The sequence below is a fragment of the Ahaetulla prasina genome, chromosome 1 (assembly GCF_028640845.1).
Source record: "Ahaetulla prasina isolate Xishuangbanna chromosome 1, ASM2864084v1, whole genome shotgun sequence".
In the NCBI taxonomy this organism is placed as follows: domain Eukaryota; kingdom Metazoa; phylum Chordata; class Lepidosauria; order Squamata; family Colubridae; genus Ahaetulla; species Ahaetulla prasina.
Genome location: NC_080539.1, coordinates 24,123,601 through 24,150,110, shown reverse-complemented (window position 1 = coordinate 24,150,110; position 26,510 = coordinate 24,123,601). Strand labels below are relative to the sequence as shown.

The 26,510-nt window shown below is 42.5% G+C and overlaps 1 protein-coding gene across 3 annotated transcripts in view; it reads left to right on the top strand.

Moving 5' to 3' along the window:
* LOC131188839 (NADPH--cytochrome P450 reductase) overlaps nt 1-26,510 on the top strand; it is a 69,902-nt gene that overhangs the window by 24,291 nt on the left and 19,101 nt on the right. For all 3 annotated transcript variants that reach the window (XM_058164438.1, XM_058164436.1, XM_058164437.1), the window contains exons 2-6: nt 4,368-4,569; nt 11,785-11,833; nt 16,331-16,459; nt 18,180-18,329; nt 23,989-24,113. In XM_058164438.1, coding sequence (XP_058020421.1) covers nt 4,379-4,569; nt 11,785-11,833; nt 16,331-16,459; nt 18,180-18,329; nt 23,989-24,113 — 644 coding nt within the window. In that variant the 5' untranslated portion in view covers nt 4,368-4,378. The remainder of the gene's footprint in view (nt 1-4,367; nt 4,570-11,784; nt 11,834-16,330; nt 16,460-18,179; nt 18,330-23,988; nt 24,114-26,510) is intronic.

The following is a 26,510-nucleotide window of genomic DNA, read 5'->3' as shown; positions in this document are numbered from 1 at the left end:
AAAACCAAGCAGGGACAGCGAATGTTTCCCAGGAATTAATGGACTACAATTCCTAAGTCTCTTATTATTGGCCAGCTGGCTGAGGGGTGATCCAGCAATTCTGGAGGGCCAGTTTATCCTGGAACAAAGAATACTGTACTAGGCTAAGATCATAGATGAACAAATAGCATCCTCTCAATCTTGAAACTCTCCAAGTTCATTCTGACAAAATCTGGCAGTAAGGCAAAGTATACTGGCAGTGCAATTCTTGGTGGCAAATTCGTTTTGGAAAGAAAGGATTCTTTTAATTGAGCCCAAATAATAATAAAAAGCATAGCTGTTGATCACAAAAATACCACCCAACCTTCAGTTAGATGTTTATCAAAAATGTCTAGCTTTGTACACTTAAAGAATGTCCAGGGAATATTAGGGATGGGGAAGATGTTTTCATTTATTGTATTTATTCCTAATGTTTGAGGTACTCTGCTGGATACTTATCATGAATACTTTTGGCTACTGTCCAGACGACAGTGTATTCTCTCATTCTGCCACCTAGCTTGATGCTTGCTCCAGAGCAAGGGTCTGCAACCTGAAACACTCAAAGAGCTATTGGACCTGTTTCCCACAGAAAAGAAAACACCAGGAGCCACAAAATCCTTCCCGTGCCTGACTATTTCTTGAGCGGCCACAAAACTAGGATATATAGTTCAATTAAACATTCTGTTTTCTTCTGAAACTTTTCTTTTCTTGGATTTATCCATGGTTGGCCTCAATAAATCACATGCTGGCGGGTGTCGCACATTGCAGGTTGTGATGCATATTTTGAGTGACAAGGAGCCACAGCAGAGGGTGAAAGAGCCGCATGTGGCTCCAGAGCCGCAGGTTGCTGACCTCTGCTCCAGAGGAATGCAAATGCTATTATTCTCACCACTCACCTTAGTAAAGGGCAGTTAATCCTCGAGCTACCTTGACCAAAGGTTGCATAATAAGGTATGTGTAATAAGTAAGAATTTAAAGGAAGATTTCTTTACAGAGGGCAAAGTATGAAATTTGCTGTTATCAGATACGATGATCATGATTCCCTATTGAGATTCTCATTTTGTCGCAAGCTCAGGCCATGGAAGAGAAGGAACGCCATAGATTTATGGCAGCAGATGGTTTACTGTCATGGTATATGGTTGGTATAGGTTGTGACAGGTGGATAAAAAGCTGGCATGGTTTCCCACTTCAAGGTAGTGTTAGTGATTTGGTTTTGGAAACCAATCTGGTAGCTTAGCTGTCTGGCTTCAAAATCCTCCTTTTATCCTCCTTTAAAGGCAAAATATACTGCAGCTTCTTACCATTGGAGGTGATTTGCTAGATTTGAATTCAAGGTTGTCATGGTGACCCTGGTGACTATTGTCAACCATGTGTTGTTATGGTTACCATGTTGTGGGCTTCACTGAAGGATTTGGAGATCATGCTGGAGAAATATAATGTTCTATTCCCCCGTTTCCTTGACTTGATCATTGTTACTGCTGACAAAGAAACTGTGGTTAGCAAAATAGTGAAGTCATGATGATATTTTTTTTTGCAGAGGAAGGTTGAAATGGCTGAAAATGAAGTTGTGCTTTGGCTTCGTATTCATTTGTGTTGTCTGTGTGGTCTGAAAATGAGGTCCTATATTCTAAGTGTGATATTTATTGTCCTTGGAAATATGTCATGTTGCATAATCAATATGGCTGTGTTACAAGACAGAGATGGAACTCCGTAGGTTGACCTGCCTGCCAAAATTTCTCATCTCACATCTTCTCATTGCCCACAGCTTGAGTTTTGTCATTCATCTATCCATTCCGCTGGGTCTGTGCATGGTTGGTGTATATAATGCACCACACAAAGTCAGGTGTTGTCTTGGGCCCTTCAGCCATAAATTGATGCAATAATAGAGAATATAACTGTATATAAGTAAAGGCTGAACTCTTGGGTGCTTGATTTTCTTCTTCCTATTAACTAATCTGCTGATAAAATGCCTGCAAGAGAAAGAACATCAAGAATCCAATAAATTAATGCATTGTAAGAATTGTACTCAAACTGATAAGACTCAGATAATGGGTAGGTTTTCAGAACTTTCAGCTTAAAATGTTTGTTCCCTGATATGCTATCACTTGCATTATGTACTTGAATTTCAGTTCCTAGGGCAGGGGTGTCAAACTCATGGCCTGTGGGCCAGATGTGTCACGTGCTGGTCACACCCACCCATTTTAGTGAAGGGGGGAAGTTACAATACGTCACGTGACGACATGTCCTCGTGGGTTTGATACCCTTGTCCTAGGGAAACCCAAGTGACTTATGAGTTGATCCTTTAAATACAGGTATGAAGCCTTTTTAAGGCGGAACACTTCCACCTCTTAACCCCCACCCCCCAAAAAACAACACAGCTGGTTATGTCACCATATTATTGTCACAGCCTTTGACATCATTAATGGCCATTTTTTCTTTCTTTTTTTAAAATGTGGCTTTTCAATACAAGAACAGTATTGTTTGTTTTTTGCAATTTGAATGAGATGAAATGAATGTTTGGAAAAGTTAAAAGTTATGACCAAATAGATAGAGAACCAGGTTGTTGTTTTTTGTCATGATTTCTTAGCTACCTGGCTAGATCCAGGTAGCATGCAAAGGCATTATAACCATGGTTATTAATCACTGTGATTGAGTTCACACACATGCAAAGCTATAAACCAATCACATTTTGCTTTGCTGCAATTGGTATTAGCCAATAACTAGTTAGAAGAAGTTCTGCCAACCTAGCAGTTTGAAAGCACGTAAAAAATGCAAGTAGAAAAATAGGGATCACCTTTGGTGGGAAGGTAACAGCGTTCCGGGCGCCTTTGGCATTCAGTCATGCCAGCCACATGACCACGGAGACATCTTCAGACAGCGCTGGCTCTTCGGCTTTGAAACGGAGATGAGCACCGCCCCCTAGAGTTGGGAACAAGTAGTACATATATGCGAGGGGAACTTTTACCTTTTTGGTATTCAGAAGCCACTTTAAAAAAAATGTTTTGCCATCTTCTTACATTGCATGATATAAAACTCTTAAAATTATATGATGCCATATAAGAAGATGGTGGAACCTGGCCAATTTCCTTTTTTTTTGTTTTTGTTTACATTTATACCCCGCCCTTCTCCGAAGACTCAGGGCGGCTTACAGTGTATAAGGCAATAGTCTCATTCTATTTGTATATTTTTACAAAGTCAACTTATTGCCCCCCCAACAATCTGGGTCCTCATTTTACCTACCTTATAAAGGACGGAAGGCTGAGTCAACCTTGGGCCGGGCTTGAACCTGCAGTAATTGCAGGCTTTGTGTTCTTAATAACAGGCCTTAACAGCCTGAGCTATCCGGCACCTTTGATCTGGGAAGCTAAGAAGGAATGGGCCTGGACATGGCAGCAGGCTTAACTGACAAATCTGGAAGAGCTATGCTTTCGGTATTGTTGCCAAAATAGGTTTACAGGTGTGTGCTTGCCAGGATCTCACCTTAAAGGTACTTTAAACATTCAGGAAGAGGTTGAACTCAAATTAACCGTACTGAACGTGAAGCAGTAGCTTCTGTTTGTTGGACCTTATTGTTTGTTGGATTTAGGTCTCACCTTTCCTTCAGAGCCTCAGATGGTACACATATTCCCTGTCCTTCCAGATTTTCTTTGCACTGAAAACCCTGCAAGGCAGCTTTTGCTCAGAGAAAGCAACAGGTCCCAAATCTCCGGTGATCATTCATGCAGGTGGATTTGAATGTCAACCTGCACTGATGCCACATATTGGTTTTCCATCTTTTGCAGCCCCACTGGCATGCTTAGTTAGTCCTTACAAAAAGAACTAAGAAGAACATAAGCTTTTGTCTTAATGGAAGTGGCAGGGTTTAAAGTATGCTGTATCACTTTATTTAATTAGTTGCATGGCTGGAAGGCAGGTGAAAAATAATTTTAAGTTAATATGACTTTTCTTCCAGTAGTGCTAAAAAGAGAGAGGAATATACCGGTATGCAATATTTATCTTACTTCTGGGTTAGAGATCATTTTGCTGCCAAGCTCCTTTTACATTAACGTTATGAAACTTATGGGAGTGATCTGGCTGATGGTTCCTATCAAATTTCAAGCTAGGTCCAGTCCTGGGTGCAAAATGAAATACATATTTTGTGGTTTCCAGGTATGTGACTACGGCTGCTTTCTTCAAGAAATTGTCTCTGGTTTATTCTCCTTGATCTGGGATAATCTCCTGGCACTCCCAGACTGAAGCCCTTCTTCTTTTGCCCTGTTTTTTTTTTGGCTCCAGAAGATTCCAGATTGCCGATATTCAAAACTGTAGCAATGTATGTGACACAGTCTTTTTTTTTAATTTCCATGTAGTTTTCATTTCCATGGGGACAACAGCATCTAAAGACGAACCCTCTTCAGTAAAGAGTCCAGAGGCTTCAACTGCCTTCAGCATGTTGGACATCTTCATCTTCTCCATTGTCATTGGTCTCCTGACCTACTGGTTTTTCTTTCGTAAGAAGAAAGAAGAGATCCCAGAGTTTTCAAAAATCCAGACACCAACAGCAGGAGCAACGTAAGTGGTTCGACAGTCAGGAAGACTTAAGGAGACCTGGCTTTTTTGGGTGGTGGATGCAGTATGGTTCTCTCACATCTGTTTAGCTTGTAAGAATTGAGTGTTGGATTTGAGCATCTTGAATTCATTAAGGATTTAGCCTGCACTGAAAATACAGTCTCCGTGGAGTATTTTTGGCAATACCTTAGTGTACTATTTATGGTATTTGTATGCTGCAGTTATTTATTTCCCATCCCTGTCCTAGAAAAATGATCTGATTGGCTAGGAAATACCGGTATATTTGTCCAAGTCATCCTTTGGGCCCATCAAGTTGGCGAAGACTGCTGTAGTTCTGTTTGAACTACCTCTTGCATTTTGGTGTCGTTGTGATTAGGAACAAAGGCCTGTGCTGATGAGGCTGTTTGATCCACAATGAACAAAAAGATAATACCCTTAAAAATAGATGGGAAAAAATATTGGGTATCTGATTTCTCCAAAACTGAGTCCTTCTGTAGGACATTATATCAACACTCCCTGCATTGTTTTAATGTGCAAGTAATTACTCCGACGTTGGAATCAGCAAGCGACTGGAACCTTTTTAGGAAAAAAGTTAATTTCATCCAACAGACATATACCCAGTGGTGGGATTCAGCCAGTTCGCACCACTTCGGGAGAACCGGTTGTTAACTTTCTGAGCAGTTTGGTAAACTGGTTGTTGGAAGAAATTGTTAGAGCACAGAACCGGTTGTTAAATTACTTGAATCCCACCACTGCATATACCCTATTTGGCGTGTTACTGTATTGAAAAAACTAATTAAAAAGCATATTCTTAACAGAAGCTTAACTATGTTGAGAGAGAGAGAGAGAGAGAGAGATGATTGAGATTGTTTAAAAGCACAGCAAGTACCAGAATCTTGGCAGCAGACGCTTTGGTATTAAAGCAGTCAGTTGAGTGCAATATTTTTCTTGATCAATTGTAGGACAATTTGTTACAACTTTTTTTTTTAAAAAAAATCTCTCTGTTTCCTACCTTTCCTTTTATTGTAACTTTAATAAAGGTTGTTTTCCACCCGTATTAAGTTAAAACTGCCACGGTGATTAGTAGCCATACTTTCAAAACATTCTGCATTCTTCGGAATCCTTCCCAAATATTGTTTCCAGTTTGGACGCCGCATTCTGATGATTCCAACTAGAACAGTTAATGGCCTCAAGGATAGTTTGTCAACTGGATTACTAGTTCCTAAGAGGAAAAAACTAGGGAACTGTAAATGTTTAGCCTTAAGAAAATATGACTGAGGGAAGATATTAGATAACAATAGAGTTGGAAGGACCTTAAAGGCCCTTTATGTCGTGTCCCACTCCTCCGCTGATGGCCGGGTCAGGGAAATCCGAATCAGGCTTGCCTCTGCAGCTCTGCCCAAAGTCCTAGCAAAGTCCTCAGAGCAGGCAGGAGACCAGTAAGTGACTTCAGCAAGATAAGTTCGACTTTGCCTGACTCAGAGACTGCCAGAAAGCAGATCCTTTATATAGGCCATGGGGTGTGGCTCCATGACTCAGCACTCATTAAGGCCTGCCCCTCCCTTCCTTCTGTTGCCTCCGCCTATCCAATCTTCTGATGCGAGGGTCACTCCAATCAGCTGTTGTTGGAAGTAAACTTTCCTCAGGCTCACATGCTGTGGAGGAGGGGGAGGGGTCTAGCTGCTCCGTTTGCCTGGGCATGGAGCCAGGGCTGGGGCCGGGGGATGCTCCCTCCTCTGCAGCCTGCTTGGGCATGGAGCCAGAACTGGGGCCGGGAGGCATACATTCCTCCGTGTTCGGGAGCAGATAAGCAGACCCCGGCTGCGGTGAGAGCGGACAAGACACAACACTTTAGGTCAGTGATGGCGAACCTTTTTGGCACCAAGTGCCCAAACTGGAATGGGCATGCGTGCGAGCATGCACGCCACAGCCCCAGAGACTCAAATACCTTCTGGTTTCGGTGTGTGCATACATGCTAGCCAGCTGATCTTTGTGTGTGATGGAGCGCTGGAAACCTGAAGATCAGGTGGCTGGCACTGCATGCGCACTGGCCAGCTGGTCTTTGAGTTTCCAGAGCTTCAGCACGAGTGAAGATCAGCTGGCTGGCGTTCATGCGCGCTCTGGAAACCAGAAAAGCACCTGGCAACAGCATGGATGCCTATAGAGAGGGCTCTGCATGCCACCTCTGGCACGTGTGCCATAGATTCGCCATCGTGGCTTTAGGCCAACCTCCTGTTCAGTGCAAATCCACTGAAGCCCTTCTGAGAGTTGATTGACTGGCTTCTGTATTAAGACCTCATGCAAAGAACTCTTGAATTCGTGTATAGCCTGTTTTGCAGGTTGATAACTTATAGAATCGGGGAAATTTTCTTGATGTCTAGCCTAAATTTACTTCCTTGTATTTGTAACTTGCCGCCTGGAGCAATAGGGAATAAATTTTGTCCTTCTTCTATGACAGCCTTTCAGATATTTGAAGGCTAAGAATATAGCCTTCAAATATCTGAAAGTTTGTCATAGAAGAAGGACATAATTTATTCCCTATTGCTCCAGGCAATAGGCACTCTCCACTTGTTTCTCCTGTAGGCTAAACACTCTCAGCTCCTTTTACTGCTTCTAATAGAACTTAGTTTCCAGACTCTTCTCCATTGTAAAATCTGTTCTCTGAACTTGCTTCCATTTGCTTCAAACTGTGTCAAAACTGAAAGCTGCCCGGAGCTGCATACAGGATTTCTGTGGGGTCTGACCAGTGATGGGATTCAAATAATTTAACAACCGGTTCTCTGCCCTAATGATTTCTTCCAACAACCAGTTCACTAAATTGCTCAGAAAGTTAACAACCGATTCTCCCGAAGTGGTGCGAACTGGCTGAATCCCACCACTGGGTCTGACCAAGGGAGGGTGGAATTAGAACCATTACTTTTTATGCTCTCTGTTCTGCGTTCCCGTTAATGCATCCCAAGGTAGCCTTTGGCTTTTAAGCACCTGCGTGACACTGAAGCATTGCATCACACACAGAATTGCGTTCTTCAAATATTTGAAGCTGTGTCCCAAGGAAGAAGGCTACGTAATCAGTACATTATTATCCCCAAGCAAAGATACAGAGCAGTGGTTTTTAGGAAGCAATTGTTTTGTTTTTTTTGCTGAATATTAGAAATAATTTTCTCATGGTCAGGATGCTTTACTAATGGAACCTGTTATTAAGCTGATACCATTGATGGAGCTCAGTGGTTTAATTGGCATTTCTAGTGTTTTGATCTAGGCATTGGGCTAAAGATATTATTATTCCCAGTCATTTCTGAGATTATAGAGTTAAATTTACAGCCTTGAATGGGGGCTTCCTCTTCTCTGAGTCTACAAATGCTGGGATATTATGCTTCTAAAGGTTGGTGTTGAGTGGTAGGGAGTGAGTGGTCTCTGAGAACCTGGGAAAGTGCTTTGAGATTATATGTGCTTGAATCCTTGCACCCTTTTCTTGGCACAGTGACCGAGAACAAAATCTAGGGGTCCTGAGGACCTGCGTCCCTAAACATGACTGCCCCCAAATGAATTGATCCTATAAATCTCCTGTATTGCCATCCAACAAATCTGGAGGGCACAAGTTTGGGAAACAGGGGGAGCTTTTTCCAACCCATCTGGAGGGCATCAAGCTTCCTGTAAGGAAAAATAAGACAATGCTAATGGGTGGTCCTAAACCAGAGATCTTTAAACTGGGCAGCTTTAAGACTGGTGGACTTCAATTCCCAGAATTCTCCAGCCAGCTATGCTGGGAATTGAACTCCAATTCTTATGCTTATTCTTATTCTTATTATTCTTATTCTTCTTATTCTTCTTATTCTTATGCTTATTCTTATGCTTATTCTTATGCTTATTATTCTTATGCTTATGCTTATGCTTATTCTTATGCTGGGAATTGAAGTCCACAAGTCTTAAAGCTGCCAAATTTGAAGGCCTCTGTGCTAAACACTCATTCCTGCTTTCAATGTTACTTTCCAGAATGAGTCTTGTGGGAAATAACAGGGAGTGGGAAGATTTCTTCATTATCTTTAAGGAGACTTTGAATTCAGTGGATCAGTGTTTAGACTCCGACTGACCTTCCTTGTTTCCCCACTCCTAATGAAAACAATTTGGACATAGTCTTTTTTTATTTAATCTATCTTGTTTTTGGAACTTCCGTGTAGCCTTCTGAAGAGGTTCTGCAGTGAAGGGCACTTCTCAAAATTAAAAAGAAAGCAGCTTCTATTTTATTTTTTTTAAAGACCTATGATGTAAAACAGTTGCTAAGGCGATGGAGGTCTCTCGCTGTGAAGCTCCCCCTGCTCGCTCTTGAATGGTAAAAGTAGTGGGGTGGTGCTAGGGTCCTTGGGAATTTTCATTCTTCAGTCTCTTTCTTTCTCATTCCTTTCTGCTGCTGCCAGATGTTGACATTCTTGGGTTTGTGCCGGGGCCCTCTGGGTAATTCTGAAAGCAGCCGGCGAGAATCCCAGAGGATCAGGCTGCTGGTGCCGTCTGACTCGAGGGGTTGGTATGCAGGCTTTGCTGGGCTGTAACAAAAGGAGGCCGGCCGCTGAACTTGAAGATCCGAGAGGGTAGTGTGAGGAACTATGGGGACGGAACTATGGGGATGCTTTGCTTTGGAGGGAAGTTTAGCTGTCTGCAGCCAGTATGAAATTGCAAGTTTGTGAAATACTCTATTGCTCTCCGCTGTTTTCAATGCACTAATGGGTTGCACGTATTCAGCACGGCCTGAGGAGACTTTTCCTGGGAGGTAAGTTTAACCTGGGAGGTTTCGAAGCCTTCAGTGGATTTGGGGGGTCCGCTAAATTGGGGGGCAGGCAGGGTCGGAGCAAACCTTTTAAATGCAAACCCTGGTTTGGCAGCAGCTTTGATTTAGGAAAAACTGCTCTGATGATGCTGGGAAGTTTCTCTTACTTTCCTCCGCCCGCCGCACTAGCGTGTGTAAAGCCAAGCTCTTGCTACTAAAGAGATGGAAAAAAAGCAGAAATTTTTATTTGGCAGGGAAAGTTATTTTTCAACCAAAAGCAACTCTTTGAAGCAGCTCTTTAAGATACCTGCCTTGTGCAGGATACCAAAGGAAGGGATGATAGCTCAGAAATACAGGACATTAAGAACAGAAAGAGGGGTGTTACATCAAACTGAAGATCTATCTTTTCATCTAGTAACATCTGTGAGTCCCATAAGCAAAAGATAAACATTCCCAAGTAATTCAAACTTATTTATTTATTTATTTATTTATTTGATTTTTATACCGCCCTTCTCCCGAAGGACTCAGGGCGGTGTACAGGCAAGATAAAACATACAATGTACAAATTAAAATACAATTTAAAAAACTTATTTTAAAATTAGCCTGAGAAAATTAAAATATGCCATGAACTAAAAACCCCATTTAAAATTAATCAAATTTACAAAATTTAAAACTGAGAGGAATACTTGCTTTGGTAGTAGAATTAACAAATAAGAGTAATGATTAGACATCTCTTCTCTATTCGTTATCTGGTTACCTCCAAAGTGAACAGTTGCATTATGCTTAGCTTGAGGTTTCTGCTTTGGAAAGAATTCACAATCTTCTGCTGGCTAGCTCCTGGTGTGTCTTATTAGTCTATATAGGTAGTCCTTGACTTACGACTACAATTGAGTCCCAAATTTCTTTTGTTAAGTGGGTTTTTCCCCCATTTTATGATCTTTCGTGCCACTGTTGTTAAGTGAACCACTGCAGTTGGTAAGTCAGAAACTGGTTGTTAGGTGAATTGGGCTTCTCCATTGACTTTGGTTTGTCAAAAGATTGCAAAAGGGGATCACATGACCTTGGGACAGGGCAACGGTCACAAGTACAAAGCAGTTGCCAAGCATCTGAATTTTGGTCACGTGATCTTGGGGCTGCTACAAAGGTCGTAAGTGTGAAAAATGGTCGTAAGTCACTTTTTTTCAGGGCAGTTGTAACTTTGAACGGTTACTAAATGAACTGTTGTAAGTCAAGGACTACCTGTAGTGGGAAAAATCCAGTCTGGTAGTAACTAACTACTAACCTGCTAAACATTTTATTAAACTCTTGGAAGTTTAGGCCTTTTAATAAAACACACTAGTTGGAAAAGATGCTTCCAATTCCTGGTTTGACGGTGGGGACTTTGAAAAATTGTTTAAGGCATTCTTTAAGGCATATGTCCAAACTTGGCAACTTTAAGACTTGTGGACTTCAACTCCTCAGCCAGCTTTGCTTTGCTGAGGAATTCTGGGAGTTGAACTCCACAAGTCTTTAAGGTGTTTCAGGCTACTCTTGAATGTGCTGTTGTTAATCCTTAACACTGTTTGTAACACACCCAGTACTGTTTTTCCCAAGCTGCAAACAGGAATGTCTGAAGAAGTGACATTCTCCCTTCTTATCCCTGTCACTTAGCCACTCTCCATAGGAAGCCGTGATAGAAGAAAGATTAATTTTTGGGGTATTGTTTAATGTTCCACTGATAATTGGGGTGTGCGAACCAGCGAGAATCTTGCATGTGGATTGTGAAAAGGAGCTTATGCTCCAGGCCAATGCTTCTCAATCTTATGGTTGCCTAGCAACCATAAGCATGCTGGCTGGGGAATTCTGGGAGTTGAAGTCCACTTATCCCCGCCCAAGACTTTCTGACTTCAGAAAACATTGGTAGTGATGCAGCTGATAGAGACTATTGACCTTGGTCTGGTGGGAAAATAGCATTACTGTTCATTAGGCAGCTGCCAGCTCAGCCTTGCCGAACTTAATGCCTGCTAATTAAGATGGATTATCATAATTAATATCTGCAAAATATTATTTGTGCTACTGAAATGATACGATTTATACTGATTATTTCCTAGTATGATTTGATTGCTTATTTGTACCCTATGACTATCAGTAAGTGTTGTACCTTATGATTCTTGACGAATGTATCTTGTCTTTTTATGTACACTGAGACCATATGCACCAAAGACAAATTCCTTGTGTGTCCAATCACACTTGGCCAATAAAGAATTCTATTCTATTCTATTCTATTCTATTCTATTCTATTCTATTCTATTCTATTCTATTCTACTCTACTCTACTCTACTCTACTCTACTCTACTCTACTCTACTCTACTCTACTCTATTAAGTAGCAGATTGGAGAATCTGCTGAACCAGTGTTTGGTACATAGCTGCAACTGTGAATGTTTCAAAACCAATTCTTCCCTTCTCTCTTTTATAGTGGGCAGTCAGCAAATGAAAACAGTTTTATTGAAAAAATGAAAAAGACGGTAAGTTTCACTTCATTGTTTTCATGGTTAGAACTTACTGAAACAGGCTTGTTACCAAAGCTTTTCCAGCTACTTCAGCCTCTCTTTTGTATGTGAGGGCCAGCTGGCAGCAGAACATAGATTTTTTGGGGGGGAAATATTTTTCAGTCTTGGATTCCCAGATGTACTTGGAGTACAATGCCTACTGTTCTTAATCATGTAGCTGGGAATAATAAATATTAGAGAAAGCCTTCGCTGGAGAATATCTTCATGTCATGCTGGGAGAAGCCATGTTTGTTTAAGATACATACTTAGCATAAAATATTGCTAAGAAATTATTTGTTCATCAACAGTTCATTTAGTGATGGTTCAAAGTTACGACGGGACTGAAAAATATGATTTATCGCCATTTTTCCCACGACTGTTGCAGCATCCCCATGGTCACATGATCAAAATCCAGATGCTTGGCAACTGGCTCACATTTATGACGGTTGTGGTGTCCTGGGCTGATGTGATCACCTTTTGCCACCTCTTGACAAGCAAAGTCAAGGAGGAATCCGGATTCACTTAACAACCCTGTTAACTAACTTAACAACTACAATGATTCACTTTAACGAATGTGGCAAGAAAAGTCGTAAAATGGGGCAAACTCACTTAACAAATGTTTTGCTTAGCAACAAAAAGCTTGGGCTCAATTGTTGTAACTCAAGGACTACCTGTAGAAATAGGTCCCCTTAGTGCAATCACAAAACATCTAGATAAGGGGGTCTGCAACCTTGGCAACTTTAAGACCTGTGGACTTCAACTCCCAGAACTTTTAAGACCTGTGGACTTCAATTCTGGGAGTTGAAGTCCACAGGTCTTAAAGTTGCCAAGGTTGGAGACAATTGATCTAGAGCATTGGTTGAACACCATATCATTACAAAAATCACCACTGGGCAATTGCAAAAGGCAGCTCTCTTTAGAGCAGTTCATATCCTGCAATGATACCTTTAATATCCTCAAACAAGAACCACGGTTAAACCAGTAGCAAAACAATATCCAAGAATTTACTTAATTTTTTTAAAAAGCTCCTGGTAACAGATAGGAAAGGTACTTCAAAAAAGGAGATTTTACTAATGAAAATCCTTCCCCACCTCCCTTGCGTTGTTTTCTCTTGCCTGTCTCGTAGAAGGATCTTGGATAAAGAATTGGGTGGATTGGGTTCCAAGCCATTTGCTAGAAAACTCACATTTTATATTGGGCTTAGAGGTAAAGTAACAGCCAAGACATAAGGCAAGTCATTAGGATTATCTTAGTAATAGGATTGTCTTAGTATCTCCCAATTAGCAGCACTTCGGTTTCACCGCTTTAAAAGTGACATTTCTGGGCTATTTGAAAGAGTTCCCATGTATCCTGTGGAACAATCCAGACAATATTACAGTCTCTTTCCCAACTAGGATAATAGTCAGTTTGACTGAGTGACTGTGTACAGGTAGTCCTCGACTTACGACCACATTGGAGCGCAATATTTACACTGCTAAGTGAGAAATTTGTTAAGTGAGATTTGCCCCATTTTACAACCTTTCTTGCCACACTTGTTTAAGTCAATCATCACAGTTGTTACATTAGTAACACCAGTTGTTAAGCGAATCTGGCTTTCATCTTGACTTTGCTGGTCAGAAGGTCACAAAAGGCGATCACGTGACTCTGGGTCACTGCAAACTGTCATAAATATGAGTCAGTTGCCAAGCATCTGGATTGTGATCACATGACTGTGGGGATGCTGCAATGGTTGTAAGGGTGAAAAATGGTCATCAGTCACTTTTTTTCAGTGCCATTGTAACTTCGAATGGTCACTAAATGAATGGTTGTAAGTCGAGGACTACCTGTTTATGCAAACCAAAATAAACTCACGGTGGTTTACAGTATAGGCATGCTTGGAGGCACTTTATGGACAAGAAATATAACCAATGCTCTTCGCTTGAAATTTTAGCATAGGGTTAGCAATTTGTCTCCTGCAAACTCCTCAGTTTTTGTGCAACTCCCAGGGTGATTTTGGCCATTTTAAACTCCCCCTTCCCCTTTTCCTTCTGTTTACTGGCTCTGAAGTGGGCCATACCAGCAGGAGCAGACTTGTGTTGTGACCCAGACCCAAGTAGGTAGTAATAAACTTAGTCCGTGGAAAAACAAACTATTCGAACAGCTGAAAATTACTTCATTCCCAGCGTCGTTCAACTCAAAGTAAAACAGATGCCTTCCAACACAAATTCCTCAGTTATCTAACAAACCGTAGTCCAATTAGGCAACCTGCCAAAGGCCCTTCCTGGCAAGCGTCCAGACGCCACAAAAACAAAGACGTACACAAAGCAGAAGACGTAGCAGAAGACTCAGCTACAACGTTGTTTTCCGGCAAAGCTGAAACACCGGTGCTGGTCTGTTTTAAGCCTTATGGGAGAGGCCAATCATCTCTTGGCCCTACTCCCGAGTTGTTCTCTTTGCTTGAGCTGCTCTTGCCTTCTGGCAGCTCTTCTCATGCGTGCATTAGGAACAGGCTCCTCCTGTTCCTCTGCCTCACTACTATCAGTCTCTGGAGGCTCTGGAGTCTGCACCTCACTTCCTGATGGCCCTGGCCTCACCTCAGCCTCATTGCTGTCCGGCTCCGTTGCCAGCTCCATAGGCTGTTGACCGACCACAACAACTTGCCCTAAAACAATGCATCCCATCCAAACCAGAGTGCCCATCTAGGATGCCATTTTAAAAGGTCCAAGAGAACTTTCAAGCTGGTATTTCACATAATTTTATCCCTATCCCTATTTCCTGGTCATCCAATAGAAAAATAGGATGTTTTCTGCTCTTGACTTTGGATTTCAGTGGATCTAGAGAATGGGTCTGGAGTTGATCAACTACCACTCGTCAGAGCCACTCACCAGAGTTGGTGAAAAGAATCTATAATTATTTTCATTCTCCATGTGCAGAATAGATTTCTTTAGGAGTGGCCAGATCAGTTTGTTTATTGGATGCCACTTTCTCAAGGAGGAGTTAATAATAAGCTGTTGGATAAGTCAGTAGTATACATTTCCCTTCGTTTGTTTATAATTTAAGACAAAGAAGGCACAGGGAACAGTTAACATAATTTTAGCATTCCCTAGAGGGTTGGTTAATACGCATTTGCATTTTCTTGGAAAAACCACATGTAAAATGTTAGCTGCAATTTGGACTTGTTCAGTCCACTCTCTATGCATTCTGTTACTAATTAGCCTTACAAAACATTGCATGCTTAAGCTTGATCTAGAGTTGTGTGCAACTGAAGGTAGGTATTGCCGCTTACTTACACTGCAGAGAGGTTGATGGGTAAGCATAGGTTGCAGGTAGCTGTAGATGGGCCAAACTCAACTGTGTGTTGGGTGGAAGTGTGTGTATTTCACGTTTAGTGCTAGCCCTCTAGCCAGAATGTTACATTTGAAGAAGTATAAATGGAACACCTTATACCAGGGGTCTCCAACCTTGGCAACTTTGAGCCTGGTGGACTTCAACTCCCAGAAGTCCCAGAAGCTTTGCTGGCTGGGGAATTCTGGGAGTTGAAGTCCACCAGGCTCAAAGTTGTCAAGGTTGGAGACCCCTGCCTTATACAACGTCCTGAACAACACATTCCCTGATGTTCAGTGCCAAAGAAGTCTGCTTGAACCTTTAAAACTGAAAACATTTACTTAGGAAATGTCATAGCAACAAATAGGATTCAATTCCCCTTGCATATTTTAAAAGGGAAAATAAAAACCCACCTATCTCAAATCATACCTAGTTTTGTCCCAAGAAAGGTCAAGTGATATCACTTTCTGCATTCTACTGTTGGTGTTGTTGCACATTGATGCAAATTACCGTATTTTTGGGAATATAAGACGCACCTTTCCCCCCAAAAAAAGAGGGTGAGAATCTGGGTGCCTATTACACTCCAAATGTAGCCCCACCCAGCTTCTCAAACGGAAGTTTCAGAAGCTGAAAGAAGCTTCAGAAAAGAAGCTCCCAAACAGAGCTTCAGAGGCTTTTCTTCTGAAGTTCTGTTTTGGAGGCTTTCAGAGGCAGGAAAAAGTTTTTTTCTGAAACAGAATTTCAGAGGCAGGAAAAAAAAGCCAAAAAAAGCAAGGCACAGAGCTCACAACCAAGGAACCTGTTGCTAAAATTCACCTCTGGGAACAGCTGATAGAGGATATTCCGGGAGGCCAATCCACCTACCAATCAGCTTTTTCCTTATTTTCCTCCCTAAAAACTAAGGTGTGTTTTATACTCCAAAAAATACGGTAACACATGTAATCGAGGCTATGTATTCAAGAGATGCCTAATTTTTGGCTTGCTTGAAAGCTGTATGCACAAAGTAAATGTGTTTCCCTCTGATAGACTGTAGGAGAATACATTAATTTCTGTTTTGATTTCAGATCTGGTTGAAATTATGATCTGGCATACATAAGTAACCTTATTGACTTTGAGCAGTTCCAAAGTCATTGCTAAATTTTCTTTCTCCCATTTTGATTTCCTTTCCAGGGAAGAAACATTGTGGTATTCTATGGATCTCAAACAGGCACCGCTGAAGAATTTGCCAACCGCCTTGCAAAAGATGCTCAACGTTACGGGATGCGGGGCATGTCTGCTGATCCAGAAGAATATGATTTGGTATGTTCTCAGCAGTCTCGCCGCCCTTTTCAATCCTTGCTGGTGTCACCTGAATTTCAGGTTACATTGTCCTGTCGCATCTGCTGAGATTTCAATTTACTAACTGTCAGAAGATTGCTGTCAAGGAAAAAAACATTTAAAATGCATAAGTAATAATTCAGTCTTTCCCAACCTGGCGCTATCCCTAAATGATAGGATTTCAGCTTGCTGAATTTTCCAGCCAGTGTGGTTTGATAAAATAGGAATTCTATATAAATTTTAGGACGGCAATCGAATTGGGGAGGATTGCATAAGAAAAGCAATAGCAGTAGCACTTAGACATATATACCGATTCATAGTGCTTGACAGCTATCTCTAAGCGGTTTACAGAGTCAGCCTATTGCTCCCAACAATCTGGGTCCTCATTTTACCAATCTCAGAAAGATAGAAGACTGAGTCAACCCTGAGCCAGTCGGGACTGAACTGTTGGCAGTTGGCAGAGTTAGCCTGCAATACTGCATTCTAACCACTGTGCCCCCAGTGCTCTCTACTAGTTAGAGCAGTGGTTCCCAACCTTTTCTTGTTTGAGGCACAACCTTTTCTTGTTTGAGGCACCCTTGGAAAGCCTTTCAAAAGTTCCCGGCACCCTTATAAGGAAATAGATATTTAAAATCTCCGTAGCTCAAAAGTTCCCGGCACCCTCAAAAGATCTCACGGCACCCCTTAGTGCCGCGGCACACTGGTTGGGAACCACTGAGTTAGAGTCTACTAGCTTTTAGATCCTGATGCCTCTCCAATTTCTCCAGCCGAAGGGAAGCAGCAATGTAGCTGCACTGGGCTGCCAGGATCTAAAGAACAATTAAAGGTTTTAATGTTCTTTCTTTTTTAGGCAGCAGGGATTGAGTACATGCCTCTAAGAGTTCTAGTGTTATCCTCAACCTGAAGGGAAAATTGCAATCAGCAGATTTTGGATAGCTTCAGGTTGGGGAAAACTTTATAACACCGTTATAATTTCGTGTAATTATACTTGCTCTTTTAGTAAAGCATGTTGTCAGCTTTGGAAGCCATTGGAGGCCGAAGGCTTCCATATGCTGCCACAATTCTCCTCTGTGGAAAAGGAGGGGAGGAGGGTGGTAGTGCAAGGGATGATTAGACATAACAACACATTTTTCCTGCCGGTCAAGGTCAGGCTGGGTTCGCATCTGGAGAAGGAGTGGCTGGAGTGATGCTTCGACATGGGACGGTTGGGGATTGGAGAATGTGACCGGCAGTAGGGTCGTGAGGGTGGAGATTTTGGGGTTTGTATTACTGAGGGATGAACCGGAAACCCCAGTTTCGGTTTTCATCCAACTGTGCCAGTTTACCTATGCTAGTAAAAGAACTTTGAAAGATGCTGGTTTCGGAGTCTTTTTCTGCAGGAGGGGTTTTCTGGAACGCTGACATATGCCTTGTACGCTAGATGTCTTGTCATCTCTCAGAAGGCTCTGACAAACCGTCAGAATTAAGACTGTAATAATGACAACCCAAACAAAAGAATGGCTGGAATTGTATGACATTTAGATGATTTTTTGTGAGAAGCAAGGGAATCGGTGAAGCTAGTCTTGCTCAGGACCTGACAATTTTAAAGTGAATCTCATAGTATCTCTAGTCTTTTTTGTTAAATTGTTAGCACAATGAACAGAGAATTCCCCTGGATAGAAAGAAAAGCTGGTGTTTATGAGTTCCTTATTTTCTCATACAGTCGGACCTGAGTCATTTATCGGAAATTGATAAGTCTCTGGCAGTCTTCTGCATGGCCACCTATGGAGAAGGGGATCCCACCGATAATGCCCAAGATTTCTACGACTGGTTGCAAGACTCAGATACCAAACTGTCTGGTATAAAATATGCGGTGAGCTTTGATTCTCTCTCCAGGGTTACTTTTGTGATGGGAGATAGTGGGTATAGGATGCTGGAGAAAACTGAAAAAAGGTGCTGCCCAGAAGTTTAGATCATTTCATTGCAATGTGGATATGAATTCTGAATATACAAAACCCATCTGAATGCAACCCTTATGCACTCCGTGAAAGCTAGGAGGGCTAGTCCCAGAAAATTATTATGATCAAGTGTTATGGTTATCCCCGATTCCTGACACAATTGCTCATTTTGCAGATTCTAATCGGAGAAGAATCAGAGTCATATTAGAGAGGGAAGTCCAAAGGGTAAAGGAGAAAAGTTATCTTTTGTGCAAGTCGGCTTGTTAAATTGTAGAGCTGGAAGGTATCTTAGACCAGCGGTCACTAACTGGTGGTCCGTGGACCACTGGTCCATGAGAAAATTTTGGTGGTCCCCAGAAAAATTATTTGCATTTTTTATGTTGCACTATATCAGGGGTCCTCAAACTATGGCCCTTGGACCAGATATGTGCAATGAATGTTTGTGTTGCTGCAGAGAATTTCCTCCTTTGGGATTTTTTGTGTGGGTGGGTGGGTGGGTGGGTGGGAGAAATTCCACCTTGGGGTCTGTTTCAGCCTCCTGGTGTGGAGCTTTGGGTGAAGGCTGGAGGGAAGTGCTGCTGATGGCAAAGAGCCGGAGAACCTTATTCCAGTGGGACTGCATCAAGGCCTGGAACTGGCTGACCATCTCAGTCCACTGAGCCTCCAGGCGCCGGTACCTGGCCTTGCACTCCTGCAGGTCTTCCCACTGCTTGGAAAGCCTATGCTCCTAGTCCTCAGTGAGGTGCTTCTGCTAAGCCTCCTTGGTCAGATCCAATTTGAACTGAGCCAGCTGTTTTGCCAACTCTTTCTCATGGTGGCTGCTTAGCTCCAACAACTGCTTCCTGTTGGGGCCCTAAGGAGCCCGGGCAAGCAGGGGAGGAGTGGATAGGAGGGGAGGGGCGAGCAGAGGCTGGCGAGGTGCCCCTCGACGTGAGTGACATCAAATTGGTCATGCCCACCCAGTCACATGACCACCTAGCCACCCCCACCCAGCTGGTCATTAGGCAGATCATTAGTGGTCCACGGGATTTAAAATTATGAATTTAGTGGGGACCCCTGTCTTAGACTTTGCCTAGTCTAACTCTCTGCTCAGTGTGCATCTACTAGAGCAGGGGTCCCCAACCTTTCGGACCTCAGGGACTACTAAATTCATAATTTTAAATCCCATGGACCACTAATGACCACACATTTCTTTCAACTTGGCCATTAGTCGGGTAAAAGGAACAATATTCTTCAGGTGGTGAGAATAGCTGCATCCCTTAGGTCAAGGGTCTGCAAACTTGGCTCTTGTAAGACTTGTTTTGCTAGCTGAGGAACTCTGGGAGTTGAAGTCCCACAAGTCTTAAAGAAGCTAGGTTTGCAGATCCCTGCCTTAGGTTAGTCATTCAGACAAGGAGAGAAAAGAAAGTTGTGAATGTTACTTTCTAGAGCTGATGAGCACAGTTCCTGTGCGGGCCAAGTTGGCTTCTGTGCCGTCTGTATCCACGCCTGAGAGTTGAGGAAGTACCGTATTTTTGGGAGTATAACTTTTTTCCCTCCTAAAAGAGGCTGAAAATTTTGGGCGCGCCTTACTTAAATACTCCAAATTTAACCCCGCCCACCTGCCGGCCCCAACCCTTCGGCCCCCGCGCATCCTCTTCCTGGCTGCAGAGATTGCCACTGACAATGACTTGTGTTTTTGGGCTCCACGCGTTGCATTTTCAGCCTCCAAATGCTCTGTTTGAGAGCCCTTCAAGGCTGTGGGGATCACCAAAGCACATTGCCACCGATCGCCGCCCAAAAACGTGATGCGTTGGGAGGCTGAAAATGTGAGGCGTGGTGCCCAAAATAGGTACCCAGAGCTTCTCTTACCCCTTCCGCACTTTGCCTGCTTTAGTCACTGGAGCTCCCTCCGACAATCAGCTGTGCTTTAGAAGCTGTTTTTTAGCCCCAAGCAGCCCCAACCCCAAAACCAGCAAGCGAACTAATGTGCTGAAGCTGACCAGGCTAAGGACACTAGCCAGATGAATACCTGGTAGGGAGAATTTATTTCCTATTTTCCTCCCCAAAAACTAAGGTGTGTCTTTTACGCTGGTGCGTCTTATACTCTGAAAAAATACAGGTAAATCAAGCCACAAATATAATTCCTCTGAGAATTGTTCTTGAATTTTGGAGCACTTTGTGGATGATTGAGCTCCAGGGATCAAAGTACTCTTGTTCCTCTTTTCAGTGTATTCAGATGCATCATTAGCTCTTTCTTTGAGGTGCTGCTGTATGCCAGCACGGAGGCAATAAGAGAGAGATTCAATATTGACAATTTTTACTTGGCAACTGAAAAACTAACAAAGAGGTCTTAAGCCTATCTCTCATTATTTTACTTTCCTAGCTGCTCTAGCTTTATTTTTCCTAGAGCTGCTTCCATGAAAACAGGCATTTTTATTCTCTTCTCTCCAGCTATAAATAGTGTTTTTCAAGTCCTGTCCTTCCATTTGAAAAGCTCTTGTCCACTTCCATGCATGAAAATCCAGCTGTCCCAAATTAATTGCTCTTTCTAATGCTTCCATCTAATGATCAGTAATAAATGTAGCAAAGAACTATAGCATATTTCTAGCCTCTACAGTTAATGGCTAAGCCAGATAATATTCAGATGTGCATGACATCAATCACAGCTCGGTTTCTGTGGCTACAGTCCTTTTCTCTTTCCCATTCTAATAAGAGGAGAGACTTGAAAATAATGTTATTTTTTCTTAGTTAGAACTGGGTTGTTGTTTTTTTGCATTGACCACTGCTGCTGCTGCTTCTTTTATTGCTAGTCTTCCAAAATTCATTTGGATTGGAGGCTAAAACATATGAAGAACGGTTGCAGGAACAGAGTAATGTCTAGTTTAATGAAAAGAAGGACACAGGGGTTGCCACAAAGGAGGGAGTCAAACTATTCTCTAAAGCACCTGAGGACAGGACAAGAAGCAATGGGTGGAAACTAATCAAGGAGAGAAGCAACTTAGAACTAAGGAGAAATTTCCTTACAGAACAGTTAAATCAGTAGAACAACTTGCCTCCAGAAGTTGTGAATGCTCCAACACTGGAAGTTTTTAAGAAGTTGGTTGGATAACCATTTGTCTGAAGTGGTGTTGGGTTTCCTGCCTGGGCAGGGGGTTGGACTAGAAGACCTCCAAGGTCCCTTCCAACTCTGTTATTCTATTCTATTCTATTCTATTCTATTCTATTCTATTCTATTCTATTCTATTCTATTCTATTCTATTCTATTCTATTCTATTCTATTCTTTTGTGCTATTTGACAATATGATACCTTGCATCTCTATATGGTAGACTTTTCTGCCTTGGATACAATTTTGTTGTTGTTGTTGTTAGTTGCGAAGTCGTGTCCGACCGATCGCTACAAGGTTTTATTCTCCTCCTCAGTTCTAATACACATTGTCTCCTTTCCCCATAGATTTTGATTTTCCTGTTATATTATCATCTTTGATTCGAAAGGCCATCTAATCTCTATCCAATGAGTCTGTTCTTTTACCCAGGTTGCCTGTAAAGCTGGATAAAGCCTGTTCCTTCCAGATCCTTCTCCCTTTTCTTGTTGAAGTCTTTGAGTCAACCATTTCCAATCCACAGTAGCCAAGTTTAAATTCACATCCTTAAAATAATTTTGCATTTTCATCACTTTTCCTCCTCTTCCCCCCACCCCTTCCTCCTCGTCCTCCTCCCTCTTACATCAGAAACATATTAGAAGAGAGCTCTGCACACTGATGACAGCATTTATGCCAGAGATGTGTGTTTCTTTTCGGGAGGTAGCAGATTCCTTCATGATTAATTTTTTGAGTGTATCAGTGTATTCTGATATTCCAGAAGAAAGCACTATAAACCAAAGTAGACAAGGATCCTTCATTCTATGATTTTTGGCCTTTTATGTTTTTTTAACCATTCCTTGCAGGATGAATAGGAAGCGGCAACTGGAAATTCTTCACCTCTTCGGTTCAAATTCTGTGCTCTTGAGAATTGGCTTCTTCAGCTAGTTTTTCCTGTACAGTTCTTTGCACCTCAATCCCCTTTTGCAAGGAAGTACAGAACTTGATCAAAGGCATACAAAAAGCTGCAGCCCCCACCCAGCCATAGAAAAAGTCGGCTTAGCTGTGTTTCTTGTTTTAGAAGCTTTGTGAATTGCGGCTGTTGTAACAGCACAGCAAAGCAAGCTAGTATTTCTTTGACCAAGTTTGCAACATAAATCACAATTGGCTGGGTTTGTTTGCCAAGTGAAAACCCAGTTTAATAGCTAAACTTTGAACTGGAATGGGTATAGGTGCGTGAGGAAGAGATTCAGTGACCAAAGGAGTTAAAGCTAAAGTTTGGATGTTTGGCAACTGGCATGTATTTAGAGCAGGGATGAAATGCTCCCGGTTCGGATTGAATCGGTCAATCCAGTAGGGATGGTGGCGGGTGGCTTGGAGAACCGCTAGCAAAAATCCCTGCCCCCCCCCTCCTTCCCATGCCCACCCAATGCCCAGTCGCCCGCTTCCCCGCTTGCCGCTTCTTTTAAAAAATGCTTTTTAAAGGTAAAAAAAGAGGCTCTGACGATCACAGCTGAGCCTTGTGATCATCAGAGCCTTTTTTTAAACTTTTAAATGCATTTTTTTTAACAACCTATTTGGCCTAATAGGTTGTAAAAAATGGTTTTAAAAGTAAAAAAAAAAGATCACGCGCCAGTGCTGATCTCCGCCTCCCCCCCGCGCGCTGTTCTGCTTATCCCATGCCTCCTTTTGATGTGCACTGCACGTGTGCACACCTTGCATTTGGTGCATGATGCGCACTGCACAGCCGCGCAGCCAGTGAACCGGTAGTAAACCAGTTCAGATTTCACGACAAATTTAGGGTTACAGTTTCTTGGGGTTATGTGATCACCTTTTGCGATCTAACAAGTAAAGTCAATGGGGAAGCCAGATTTACTGAATAACCATGTTACTAACTTTAACAACTGTAGTTATTCACTTAACAACTGTGGCAGGAAAGGTCGTAAAACGGAGCTAAGCTCACTGAACAACTGTTTTGCTTAACAACAGAAATGTTGGGCTCAATTGTGGTGGTAAGTTGGGAACTACCTGTATGTGAAGAAGATTCCAGAGAAGCTGTGCTGCTCTGGTTGCAATAAACCCAATATTGAAACATTTGTTTTATGCCACCCAAAGCAGGGCTCTCCAACCTTGGCAACTTTAAGCCTGGTGGACTTGAGCTCCCAGAATTCCCCAGCCAGCAAAGCTTAAAGTTGCCAAGGTTGGAGACCCCTGACCCAAAGCAATTTCTTATGAGTTGGGTAGCCATGTAAATTTGATAAATAAATACATCTTAGATCACCTCAAAGGTGGATATCGTAAACAATTGTGAATCCACAAAAATGTATTCCATGTCCAATTTATAAGGAGGAAGAAAACCTCAGGTCCAGCATTGTTTAACAGATGTTTAGGACAGAATCTTCATCCAAACCAGAGGAAAGCCTTGTGAAACTCAAGATTACCTGATTTCCAAGGAGATATTTCTTGGACTCTTCCGATTGCCTCTGAGTTGAACTAATCTTCTGCTGCTTTTCAGGTGTTTGGACTTGGGAACAAAACTTATGAGCATTTCAACGCCATGGGGAAATTTGTAGACAAGAAGCTGGAGGAACTTGGAGCTCAACGGATATTTGAACTTGGCCTGGGAGATGATGATGGAAAGTGAGTGGCTGCTGGAATCTCTACTCCAGTTGGTTGGTTGGTCAGGATAGAAGATAGCAGTCTGGTTTTCAGGCATGACCAATCCTAAGTGGAGTTGGATCAGGTGTGAAATCCAGCAGGTTCTGACAGGTTATGGAGAACCGGTAGTGGAAATTTGTGTTATTATTGTTATTGCTATTACGTAGTTGCTTATCTTAGTCCTTGGGAAAAACTCACAGGTGGATAAAAAGGCAAAATCCACTCTAAACCACAGGCTATGTGATCAACCATCATAATACCTTATTATACACATTATACATTGAACTATGCATATATTATGTATACTTGATTGTATATTTTATTATATCTTAAGAAAGCTTGGACGTGGCTCCGCAGAGCCCTCCTGAAGTTACTGTGCAATTATAATTTTTAATATAAAGAAGAAAAAAATGGGTTACATTTATGATATCAACATTAATATTTCTATTATTATTGTTACTATATCTTTGTGCTACTTGACTCCCAGCAGCTCTGGGAGATTTATTTATTTATTTATTTATTTATTTATAATTACATTTCTATACCGCACCATCTCCTGGAGGACTCAGGGCGGTTTACAGCCAAAATTAAAATACCCACACCAATACAATATAAATATAATAAATAACAATATTTAAAAACAATTAAAAACAAATATTTACTGGCCAAATCACTAAAACGGTCGAAGACCGATTAAAACCCATTAAAATTTCGCTAAAATATGTCTTAGGCTAGTCCTGCTCGGTGAAATAATAAGGTCTTCAGTTCACGTTTGAAGGCCCGGAGGTCGGGGAGTTGGCGTAACCCGGGAGGAAGCTCGTTCCATAGGGCAGGTGCCGCCACAGAGAAGGCCCTCCCCCTGGGGGCCACCAACCTACATTGTTTGGTCGACGGTACCCTGAGGAGGCCCGCTCTGTGGGAGCGCACAGGTCGTTGGGAGGCAGTCGGTGGCAGAAGGTGGTCTCGCAAATACCCCGGTCCTAAGCCATGGAGCGCTTTAAAGGTGGTAACCAGCACCTTGAATTGCACCCGGAAGGCTACTGGCAGCCAGTTTTTTACAGGTTTCCATTTAAGCATGAAAAGCACAATAAAAACAACAAGAAACCAAAAAGGGCAAATAGAGCAGGTAGAATAATAAACCAGGTGAAAATAAAGAGAACAATCTAGGTCAGGGGTGTCAAACTCGATTTCATTGAGGGCCACATCCAGGTTGTATTTGTGACCTCAGGGGGCTGGGGGAGGTGTGGCCAGGGTGGGTGTGGCCAACTTGACATCGCTCATGCCGGCGCCTGTGGTGGCCTGAGCACTTTGCCAGCGAAAATGGGCTCCCGAATTTAGTTTATGGTGGGGATGGTCTCCTGTAATCATCTGCCAGCAAAAACAGAGCTCAGGAGGATGGTGGCCGACCTTCGTCAGCTCCGTTTTTGCTGACAGAGGCACCGCGGGCCAGTCCTTCACTGTTTCCAGGGCGGCCCCATGGGCCAGATCTAAGCACCCCACGGGCCGCATCTGGCCCACAGGCCTTGAATTTGACACTCCTGATCTAGGTGAACATGAGACTTCAGTCAGCCTCACCAAGGTAAAAGTAAAGGTAAAGGTTCCCCTTGCACATATCCGGCTCTAGGGGGCGGTGCTTATCTTCATTTCAAAGCCGAAGAGTCAGCGCTGTCCGAAAATGTCTCCATGGTCATATGGCCAGCATAACTAAATGCCAAAGGTGCACAGAACACTGTTACCTTCCCACCAAAGGTGGTCCCTATTTTTCAATTTGCATTTTTTAGGTGCTTTTGAACTGCTAGGTTGGCAGAAGCTGGGAAAAGTAACGGGAGCTCACCCCATTACGTGGCACTAGGGATTCGAACCACTAAACTGCTGATTGTTTGATTGACAAGCTCAGCGTCTTAGCCACCGAGCCACTGTGCCCCTTCAGCCTCACCAAAGGCCTGAGTAAAGAGCCAGGCTTTCAGGCCCCTTTGTAACCCAAGTAGGGTGGGGGACTATTCAGATCTTGGGAGAACCTAATTCCAGAAGGCGGACATTACTACAGAAAAGGCTCACTTCCAGCGTCTCAATAAATGACATTGTTTAATTGAATGAACCTGTAACACGCCAACCCTCCCAGATTGAATTGGCTGGTGGATACTATGGGAGTCAGGCAAACCCAGGCCCTTAATTAACTTCACTTCATAAAATACATTTGTAATTGCATTAAAATGAAATCAAATACAATTTTAGCCCGGCTGACTTTTTGGAATGCAGTTTTTATTTTGCTGTTCAAAAGGTCACGTGCTGCCTACAAGTTTGGAAAATTAGGACTTCTTCCAAATCCTCCTGTAAAGTTATTTGTTGTGTGAAAGGCCAGATGCAGCTGAACAAGTA